Raw genomic sequence first — 11,795 nt, forward strand, 5'->3', positions numbered from 1 at the left:
TCTGCAGAGAATGTGAACCATAATCCAAACACGTACATACTGCCATCAGTATGCAAGTCCATAAAACTAAGGTTGTTTAACTAGAATATCTGGAGAGATTTTCTTTCAAGTGCAAGCCACCTTCAACTGTTCTAGTTCCTCAAAGCCCCAGGTTACAGAAAATGTCTTTCTTGTGCAGATCCATTTTTCCATGATGCCTACCCCCCAATATGAACAATGTCGAGCTTTCCACATTCTCGTCGCAGTCCTCTTAGAATTCATATACTCTTCCCTGGCAAACTGACATCCCATAGAAAGGCAACCGTACAAATCTGCCAACCCCCCCATGCAGACACACACTCACAATTGGGCCTAGCAATTGCTGTGACGTCAACGTTTTTTTCATCTCTCCCAGCTGTTTCGTCAGTGAGCAGAAGTCATAACTGGGATGTTGGTTCAACGAGATTTTGAGATGGGAACAGTCAAAATGAAATATGCAGCACAACTGCAGGATCACAGGATAACCAGAACAGGAACAAAAAAATCTGAGTAAATAACCCACTTGTCTAGTTCTCTCCAGTGTTTTTTCTTTATGGTCATCCAGTCGTTTAGTCAGCCCTGACAAGTCTTTCTCTTTGATTCAGGTTGTGCTAGATTTACGCTTGTCTTTAGAGGAAAGTTTATTCAAGGTGTAATTTTTCCATGTTTTTCTCCCGAAGGTCTGTGGAATGGTAAAAGTATTCAGTAGTTCATTTAAATCCTTAAAAGATGGAAATCAAGTGAAATTGTTTGTTGAAATTCCTACCATACTCCCCGTGTTTCACGTTAATTTTGCTGTAGAATATTTCAACTTCATCTTAAAATTTGGATTGGTCTCTTGATATGTTCCCTGGTATTAGTTCACCTTTCCATTGGACCCTTACCTTTTTTCCTTCTTTTTTTGAATATGGGCTCCTACAAAATTAGCTGAAAGCAGTTAATAAATAAAAGACTCAAAGCACTGTGAACAAGTCGGCCAAACTTGAAATTATTTAATGAAATCAGAACAAATGGGTTTTAAGAGTCCTTCACATTTTCAGCCAAATACCTTCATTGACGGGAAAGTGTTGATGGTACCACAGCATACTACATGCAAAGCATCGAGTCTTTGCAGATTCATCAGAACCATGCAAAATATTCATCGGAACCATGGAAAATCACACAAGAAATTTAATGTTGCCATTCTTGTGTTCTATTCTGCAGAGTTTATTGTCAGTACAGCAACTTTACTGCATTTTACAAATTGGAATTCACACCTCTGTTGAGATACATATTTCTGAAAATAAAACTAGCCATATTTGGACAAATCATAGGGATATTCAATCCCAGTTGTATGTGTGTGTGGGAGTACTGTGTGTTGGTTCAGTTTCCAGAGCTGAATGGCTGTTGTCATGATCTAAAATCAGTAACTACGGAGGAGTCAATAACCTTATGGTCAAGCCGCCTGAGTCCCGTCAGCTCTCTTCTCCCCTCCCCCTTGCGTCTCTCTCGCTGTATACAGATTGAACCATATGCTCGCCAAAGGTGTTCGTCATTACTATTTTGACAAATGCAGTGACATTTAATCATGGACAGTTCCATTTGGAAGCGTAAGTGATGTTTGTTGTAAAACTTCAGGTAACAACAGATAAAAGAAATATTTACTTTGTAAATAGTGTACAAACTATTTGTTAAAAAAATACTACAGTAGAAAGCTGTCAAAAGGCTTTGAATGTATCGATGCTTCTATTTATGTTTTTGGAAGAGTTACGGGGATACACACATGTTTGTTCTGGCTCTGTTCCAAACTTGATAGAAGTTTACATCTCATCTTAAATATGTTCAGTCAACATCACATAATTATTACATTATTCCTCATTAGAGGGTTTGAACTTCCATTTTTTTAGAAAGATATTGCTGGCATCAAACCAGACCTTTAATGACAAGTACAAATGTTCAGGTTGCATTCGTTGCATGAAAAGCATTTTGTTTCAGACCTTTCTTTCTCCTGGAATGGTAGAAGTTTCTCTTTCCTTGCATGTTTGATATGAAATGCCGAAGCAGCTTTATTTGTATCACCAAGTTGGGAGATAACAGAATAACATTTTTTTTTGGCATTTGTCTTCAAGGTTCTGACTGCGAAGTCCCCCATTGCTCCCTTCATCAGTCTTGTCTACACAATACAAGACAGAGGAATTGTTTTGGAAGGTAAGCCATCTTTGCTCTGAGTAGAAAGCATTGGCAACTCAAAACTCGTTTGTGTTGAGTCATGGGAATGTATGTGGTGCAGGCAAGCAGTGAATGTGAAATAAAGTGTACGTGTGCTCCTGAAGTTTCTGACAGTTTTAGCCATGGATCATTTCTAAGATTTTTTCTGGTACTTGGGAAGATGTTCTTGCCATTCTGTGCAGCTCTTTGGCCTGGAACTATGTTGCCACGTGCGAACATGTTATCCTGAATGGCCTGCTTGACGGTATGCAGAGAATTAATGTGCTTCATAGCGAATACTTAATTGTCATTTAAATGGTGATTACAGTCTTATATTGTCATTTTCCGATGTATGTCATACATGTACCCGATACTTTGTAAAATGGAATGAATTACATCACAGTCCAACGAGTGCAAGTTTCCCGTATTTCTTAATTCTGTCTTATCAGCCTTACCAGCCTAATTCCGAGTCACATTGATGAGAAGTATTGAATCCCTGCTTGTCAGGAATTAGCTTTTTTCTTTTTTAAAAGCTGTGCTTTGTCAAAGCAAATAAATCATGTGTGCTCCATGTTCGTGTCAATAATTTTTTCCTACTTTGCCAAAGTCTGAACAAATAATAAGTTCAACATCTGCTGCATCCAGTTGAACCCCCTCCTGCCATATGTCACAGTCCTGCCAATAAATAGCTTGAGGCCTAAGAGTGGGGGAGGGGGGACAGAAATGGAAAAAAAAAACAAAGACAGAAAAACTACACTGCCGACCAACTGTTTTGGTTTATTTGATGTACATGTAATTGGGGCATCTCACAATGCAATTTGTATGATAATGTGAGGCAACAGATGATGTTAATGGTTTTGCCACTGACAAGGCAACTGACTAATAGAGTGCATTGAATACAGGAGAGTGATGTAGTAAGAAACCTTGTGTTTAGGAAACACAACTAGCATAAATGTCAAAACAATTACAGGAAGAGCCGGGGGAACAGTTTTTTTTTTTGTCTTTAGGCGGTCAAAAATCCAGATACAACGGGCTTTCTGTTGTATGGTCTTGTTTTGTGTCTTTCTTGCTTCACTTGGTTTTATGCCACAGAAAGGAGGGTTAGAACTTGAAGTTTTTTACCTTGTATCCTAAAATCACATTTGAAGGACACCACTCATTATATATCATTATTTTCCTTTTCCTTTTTCTCTCTCTTTTCTTTTTTGAAACATACGTATTTTCTGAAGACCAGTTTCAGCCACTGATTAAAACAGAAAACTGGATGACCTAAAGACCCAAAATGCATTGCATTGTCTCGCTCCCACTGCATTATTCGGCATGAACTTTTGAAGGTTTCATCTTGCAAATTATGAACGAACCATTTAAATTACTTAAGAGCAAGGAAAAGAATCCTGGGAAATATTCCATGGTTCGATGATTTGTAATTAAACTGCATCATGGGAAGTCATCAAAGCTTATGCTCTTTTATTAGGTTGTTAATCACCAACAAAAAAAGCAGGCTTACATGTAGTTAAGAGGGAGCCTACGCCAATCCATCACATGTTCATCCACATCACTACTATTTGCAAAGACAAGGTGAGAGGAAGTCCTGTCAGTGATCAATTCAATGCACATTTTATTGACAAAACTCTAATGAGTCACTGTGATGTTTATTTATAAAATACCTCACCTTAATAAAGACAGACTACTTGCTGTGAGATGACATAAATGTTACCCTTTTTTTTTCTTTTCTTTTTTCCCCTTTTTTCTATCCCCCCGTCATCAAATTTCATTTGGGAATTGTGCCAAAAGTGACAATTAATGAGTTTTAAAAAAATTGTAGTAACATTGGCAGTGTAGTTGTTCATCAGGTTGATAAAAGTACCCCCTCTGTTGGTCTGTCAGTGGAAGAGCACACATTATTGGAGGTTTGTACCAACGTCATAAATACTGCCCTCTTGTGAAGTTAACTGCTTTTTTGATTTGTGGCTCACTGTGAACGGTTAATAAAAAGGAGCCCTCATTTTGCAGTAATTGGCAGTCACTGTTGATGTTGCTGTTATAAATCACATCTGCATGTTTTTAGTGTCTGTTAGAGATGCTGTCTTTCAGGATCTTTTTATGGAAGTTCAGTTTAGACTTTAACAGCCCTCAGCGTCCATGTCCATTTCTTTGCCCATAAACTACAGACGGCCCCCTCTGGAGAATCCATAAACATTGTACATGGGAAAGCCTTTTTCAGTTATATTCCCTGAATCTATTTTCTCAATTATTAACTGCTAAATGGGTGAGCTACGCTATTTCGTGATTAGAATGTGGCTGAATGCATGAGGCGTGATTTTTATTCACAAATTTTAATTCATTCAACAGAGTAGAGTGGTATTGATTTGTATTGATTTTCAATTTTATTACTTTCCTTTCTCCTAAAATGAAGAGTTAACCACAATTTCAAACCAGTCCCTGACCCATTCACAAAGGTTCACGACAGAATTTTTGCAGCAACAAAAGGTGGGAATGTCCATCCTCTTGAGCATGGCTTCATGATCTGATCTGCGTCACTTTGTCTTGATTTTAATGATTATCAATGTGATTTTTAAAATCATTTTGCAGTTTACGTCATCTTCTGGAATACATGATGAAAGGGTTGAAGCAGGAAAGTTGTGCGAAACCTGCCTCTTCCAAGCGTGGCCCACATCTTACAGACTGTGAGGCTCATGAAATTTATCTCCAGTTGTTCTTACAGCTCTAGGGTTAGCTTAGCAAATGAACTGTACTTGATTTAAAAAAACCAAGGTAGCATCTGGAAGTAGTAATTGATAACCCTGACGACAAGTTTAATAGCTTTGGGACAGTGGCAAAGCTCAGGTTTACTTCAGAAATTGGACAAACAGCCATTCACTTTCCTGTTTTTTCTCTCCCTCTTGCCAGCCATGGCCACGCAAAAAAAGGGGGAGGGGGGATATATGCCAACAATGGCATGGAGACCACTAACAATTGAAAGCATTCCCTGCCCTGTCCCACCGTCCCCATTGAAGTACCTCATAAACACCATTTTGTTCCCAGTTGCTGATTCTGAACAAAGGCAATCTGGCCCCAAGGTCCTGCAAATGATCCCCGCTTTGTTGTAAGTTTTAAATCCCCGCTGCTTTTGCCGTCACCTCATACAATGCCATAAACACCGCCTATGTGATTGCCCGAGATACCTACCTCGGCTGTATACCTGGTGATTTTCTCTGTTATTGTTGGATGTGAACAACAGCACCACTTCAGCAGAAGAGGATTTGACGTGCGATGATTTTTCATAAATATGTTCTGACCCCCCTCCTTACATTGGCATTCCTTCTGTTCTCTCTCTTTATGGCAACTATTGTCTGACCCCACGGATAAACATTACTTTGTCCGACCTATTCCATTTATAGCACAAATTCCTCTCAGGGAGAAAAAGGGACTTAAAAGATTTTCTCCCCTTATCCTGGTAAATCCTGGGGTTTCTAGTTGTTGGACCAAATAGTTAATGAGAGTAAATCTAGGAAAATTGAGGTTCCCTAATTTTCACTTCCCAAGGAAGGAGTTGATGGTGTTAATTATTGGACAATATTTCATTACAAATTAGATGTTAGGATTATGCGTCGCTGCAGGACCAACTTCTAGTCAATTTACTACTATACATGCTCATGTCCTTTCAGGTATGTGCTTTTGATCCAGTGAATGGCTGAGGATTTCAGAATATTTTCGTCGCAGCGTTCAAAAAGGAAGTCAATGATAAATAATGGGAACACATTTGGGTGACAATACAGGAGACTTTCCTAGAAACAGTGTTATGTAACACATGTATGTATGGTTAGAATGTACATCATAACATGGGCTTTCAGACAGGCATTTTGCAGTTTGATGGCCATTTTATGTAGCTTTTTGCCATCAAATATCTAGGACATCAAACAAAGTCTGTGAGCGATTCTCCTGGGGGCGCAATAAACCTGTACACCAGTCCAAGCATAAGTGACTGCCCTTACCCCACAACGATACGCAAAAGCAGTGTGCAAGTTACTGTGGTTTTTATATTACCATATACCTATGCAACAATATTGTGCCAAAGGAAATGGAAATCTTCAATGTTGCATTAGAAAAAATCTGGCAATTTTTGTGCTTATGCAACGTAGAGGTTCAGTACCTTGGATTACATTACAGTATTGCTCATGACTATGCAAATTACTATAGCCTAAAACCGACGTGGCCTCAAAATACAGATAAAACTAGCAAAACAAAAATTGAAATTAAGGTCAGTTGAGACACAAAGAATTTAGTAGAACATTTCTATTACATGGTCCTTTTAAAGCTGAGAACCGCGAGGCGAGCGTCAATAAGAAAGTGTTTTGCTTTGAATCCAGGGCTATGCATTGTACATTGCACAAGGGTTGAAACTCTACAAAAATAGTATGTGTGTATATGTAAATACTATAGTCTTATTCAAAGAGGTGTCCTCAGAGTCTAATCTTGCAGTCTTCCACAGTGAGTTAATGACTTGCTCCTTGAAAAGTGCACCAAGAGGTTTTTTTTTAGAAATTCCAAACCAGTCCCTATAACCCCCAACCAAAGTTGGAGAACGTGGAATATTGAAACCGGCTAGTGAGCATCAGCCAATTAAGCCCCAGTCAGACTGAAGAGCCTATTTTCCAGTCGGTTGATTCCTGACCAGGATTGACGTCATTGGAGCGGTCCCAACCAGGTCCGCTATCTCACAGCCAGTTATCGCGGTTACACTTTGCAGAAAATCTGCAGTAGCCAGTGTGTTAATTGACTAATTGTTGCAGTCATGCGTAAGGCGGTATCCTATGGAGGTTCTCCACAAGCTTCGTTAGACTTGTAGAACAAGGGCGTTGTACTTTACCAGTAGAGAGTCACCACAGGAATCATGCAGAGAGCACTTCCAGTTTCTTACAATCGCATAAAATTTGCAGTATGAATTCCAGATTGAAAACTTGTTGATCTCTGAAAGTAAAAAAAATAAGTATTAAACTAGGTCAATTCTTGTTAAGCCCTTCTCTATTTTCCATCTTTACACCTGAGGCTTTTTGACTTGACAAAATAAACTAGGTCAAATGTTGTGCTGTAGCATTCTATGTCACAAGGAAAATGCTGTAAAAGCTGCGTGATTTGCCTGTTCTTCCAAAGTTCAGTATTTCTGTTGTCCAAATCTAAAAGCTTCAAAGATTATGAAAAGAGCCCATCAATCACATGCGCTTGGTGGAACAAGTTTGAATGACTGACTTACTGCTGCTCTGAACGATTTCTCTATAGATTGGAATTCCCGAGTTTTACCTCCCAGAATTGATCTAGTTCAGATGAACAAGCCATCATAATTGGTGGGACTTAGTGCTCTCCAAATGCAGTGTGTCTCATTAAAATGTCTTGCCCTTGTTAGTTTGTGATTGAGGAGTGAGACGACGAAATAATTCTTCCAAATTTCTGAATTTCAAACTGTGATCAGCCAAGCTAAAAATTAAAGCAAACTCTATGTTGAACTTGTGGTGTGCATTGGTGTAACTAGGGCTATTATGTGGGGGGGGGAACCCTGGGGATGCACACATGTTTTTTCAAGGGGGATCCAAAAGACTAACTGCAATGGCCTATAGCTGTATGGATTTCAATTGGGTGGGGGCACCTGGGGAGGGCATGGACATTCCCTGGGGGACACCCCCCCTTACTCCGCTGGTGGTGTGTAAAAAGTAATTACTTCAACCACAGTATCTGGGAAGGTTCCAACTAGATTATGAGATTTGTGTTGGGAAATAAAATGAAGACAAATCTTGATCCCACAGAAAACCTACACCTATTGATTTATCATCATTACAGTTGTTGAGAAAAAGATGACTTAAGCAGACTGATAATTCCTGTCCCTGTAATTGCTTCATGTTCTTATGTCTACTTTCCAATGTATATAAATTGGGTTTAGCTCCCTTTCTCTTTGAAAAATAGAGGAGCAAAATCCCTGATGGTTTTCCACTGACACTCCCAGGGTGGAAACTCTTTTTACCAGGGTATGCACTCTAAATTGAACATATTGGTACATAACATTAGAAACTGACTTACCTTTTAGGAGTACACCAAGTCCTTTGCCATTGACAACATTTCTGCCTTACTCCCACAAACCTTTCATTTTACGCCCTGAATGTAAATAATAATTCTTGTCATCCAACCACAAAAAAGCAGTGCACACTGTTCAGCCATTGGTCAGGCTGAGGTTTGTCTTGTTTTGGGGGTTACCGGAAACTGAGCCTTTACTAACCCATTTTGTTGAATATGGCCTCTAAATTGGGCTCTGCCCCAGGGGGGTTTTGATTTCTAGGAAATACTAAATTGACTCGTTACCTCAAATCTGATTTGTGACCGTTCATTCATTCAGTCCAAACAACTTACACTGTAAATCTTGTAACCGCAGATATTATCAGTGCTGGGTAAATTAGAAGGAAACTAATCTTTCTGGCAAGGGGAAGGGATGTTGAGATAGGCAGGGTTAATGAAAAAAGTCTTCAAGCTCAAATTAAAAAAATACATTCATTGGGGGTTTGGTTTATTCCTCACCCCATCTCTTTGCAAAGATCTATTTGAAGGGCGGGAAGAGTAGGAATAACTTTTGAAAGGGGAGGATTGGTCAAGACCCTTTGTCCTACAGAGGGTAGTTTATGACGGAGGACACATTGTTCAGGATTTTGGGCCGAAGAGGACAGGGCCGTGATACTTATGTGGCTTGACTGGAAGTGGGCCACCAATACTTTGAGCAGCATTTAAATTTTTGATTTTATTCTGTGAATTTTCTTTTTGAAGAAGAGAAGCTCAGCTGGATGTGGACAAATGAACTGACTATCATTCAATGTATCCTTTCTGGGATTCCAAGATGTTTAAAAGCAATAATGTGAAGTGAAGATCAGAGACATATCCTACATTAATCTTGTTTGTTTTTGTTTTGTTTTGTTTGTAGTTCAGTGTTTTTGCCACACTTTGTAGCTGTCATACATGGCAATGTCATCAGTATGATTTGGTGTAGAAAAGTTTCATTCACTGCGATCATAACCCTTAAACACAGGGTAAATGTCATATTGTCTAGTTTTCCTTTTTTTCTGTTGTGAATTAATTGGGTCATTTTTAATCACCCCTTTTCACCCTTTTTTTCAATCACTTTCTTAATCACCTTTAATAGCATAGGAAAGATCATTATTGATGACTTTTGTTCTCATGGTTGAGTCTGCTGCTGGTGAATTGAAAGTGCAGGGCCACATGGGTGCATTGTCCTAATTCAAGGCAAATTCTCTGCCAAGTCATTTGCAAAGTACCCCTACAGTTTCTTTAGGAAAAAGGAGTTTGTGTGGGCCAAATAATCGTGGGATTGTGTAAATATGGCCCAGGATCATCTCTATAGATTCAGGAGCTCCCATGCAGAGGGGGAGGCAATGCAGACTAAAATATGATTCGAAAATTGTCAGAAGAGCCTGAGAAAGTGGAGGGATGTCATTTGCAAAATGGCTGCTAATGGACTTAGGAATGTTCAGGTTTTGGGGGGGTGAGTTTGTGTTTTTGTGGATAATTAAACTCTAATTGGTTAACCTACTAAACTTTGAATATCAATTGAAATCTGAAGGACCTGACGACATTGTGTTTTGTTTGAGAGGCCTCAGGGACTTTGGTTTCCCACAACAGGCTCAGAACATTGTTGATTGTACACTGATTTAAATTGGGCTTGAAAAAGTGCAGTGCACCCACAGTTGTGTCATAGCGCCACCTGCTGTTGAAATTTAATTATTGTGTCACTTGAAGGCCATCCAAATGGCCTGACTATGGCTGGAGTTAGCAAGTGTGCTAATAGAAGCTGCAAGGTCGTGGCTTTAGGGATTTCCCATAGACACATGTGCTATGTCCAGCCATATTTAAAGTCACCAATTTTGGATGTGGTCTATATCTGTTGTTGAGCATTGAAATGTATTACTAACCCTGTTTTTATTTTAGATAAGAAGCCCACTGGGCGACTGAGGCCCATGCAATTGTACTGTTCAACTGGTGGTGAAGCTCCAATGCAAGTACATTTGCTGATACAGGGGGCATTAAAGCATGGCCAAGTTGGAAACAACTTCACTATGTCTTTCTTTTTTTATATTGTTTGACATCGGTAACTTCAGCTCGTCATTGTTTCATATGCAGAACTCATCGTGTTACCTGAAGAGCAACTCAACCAAATAAGTTGTTCGAACCTGTTCTGCTTGAAAATGCTTTTTGCCCAGCCAAATAATGTTTTACACCAATCTGGGGAGATTCCGTAGATGTTAAGGTTTGAAAATTTGTGTGGCAAAAGAAGCAACAGTTTGCAGTTGCATAAGATAAATCTGATTGTGAGTCACAGAGATTTATGAAGTGATGCCACCCACTGACTGAAACATGTTGGTGTTGCAGCATAACATAAGCAGACATAGGAGAAGCAAGTATAAATGTTGAGAAAGACCTGGTGTAGCGATGTACAGGGGAAGGCTTTTCTCTGGAATATCAATTTATCAAGGCAGAATGTCATTGGTGTTCAGAAATATTGTGTGTAATAATTTCATAATTGTAACCAAATGATCTAAAGGGAGACTTTTTAAATTTGGATTGTTTTTATTATTTGAAAGGGGGATGTAATGATTACCAATTGAAAGCCCATAATTCTTTTGACTTCGAAACCTTGAAAATAACCTCTTTGTCCAATTTCATACTGCTGTCCTATTTGTCATTTAAGAGTGCAGATCAGCATTTCTGTCATTCTCATAAGTGTTGTAGTCTCATCTTGAGCAAAAGTGTGTCAATATTTTCCAACCCCCCCATATCAGTACATGGAATATAGGCCTTCAAGTTAGTGCTGTAAACAATTTAGAGATTCCAAACTTAAAGAAAGCTTAAGAAATCCTTCCACCTGCTCAAGTGCTTGAATTGATAGCACTGTAAAAGTACCTGTGGCTGGTGGAAAACAATGTGACCATTGTAATTTGTTAATGATAAAAGGTGGACGTAAGTCAAAATGACCAATCAGTCATTTTCACCACATCTAGAGGCATGGAGCTTTTGACAAATTTGGTGTTGTTGTGTGCTAAGACTTTTACACATACAGAGCCGTTGAAGTCCAGAACATCAACACCAAATGGCAGTTGCTCACTGTGTGTATAGTTGACATCCTACGAAATTGAATCATAGCCATTAAAAATCACCATGAAGTTCAAAGCTCAACCAGAAAAAAAATCTCTTAAAATAAATAAAAATATCAGACAAGAGAAATAAGTATTTTGCTGGGTGAATGCAGCATGTGGATATCAGATCTGTCAAGTGTTAATGTTGCTGATGCTAACCTCCTAGATACCCCCATTAAGAGGTCACCAACTTTTGACCCTTGCCCTCTGTGTACCACACTGGGAAACCACCATGCTGGGAAACCATCACAATCAAACTTTGTATTATTCTCTTGTGTCCTGTCTTTTTTTTTTTTTCAACTCAAGGCATACCTGCACATGTAAATGGGAAATCTTAGTGCTTGCGTATATTAGTCACAAACCATCTCAGAAATTTAACCTATTTTGTAACCTGTTGCAAAA

The 11,795-nt window shown here is 39.0% G+C and overlaps 1 protein-coding gene across 17 annotated transcripts in view; it reads left to right on the forward strand.

Moving 5' to 3' along the window:
* The window catches only part of rad51b (RAD51 paralog B), a 209,670-nt gene that overhangs the window by 107,939 nt on the left and 89,936 nt on the right, over positions 1 to 11,795 (forward strand). For 14 of the 17 annotated variants that reach the window (XM_022242184.2, XM_087131279.1, XM_087131530.1 and 11 more), the window contains exon 10: positions 2,127 to 2,205. The exons of 2 other annotated variants lie outside the window; for them this stretch is intronic. In XM_022242184.2, coding sequence (XP_022097876.2) covers positions 2,127 to 2,205 — 79 coding nt within the window. Of the gene's footprint in view, positions 1 to 2,126; positions 2,206 to 3,679; positions 3,784 to 11,795 lie in introns of all 17 variants that reach the window. One more of the 17 variants, XM_087131841.1, reaches the window with a different exon arrangement.

The sequence above is a fragment of the Acanthaster planci genome, linkage group LG01 (assembly GCF_054643075.1).
Source record: "Acanthaster planci isolate LZ-2023a linkage group LG01, COTS_SCS, whole genome shotgun sequence".
Taxonomy (NCBI): domain Eukaryota; kingdom Metazoa; phylum Echinodermata; class Asteroidea; order Valvatida; family Acanthasteridae; genus Acanthaster; species Acanthaster planci.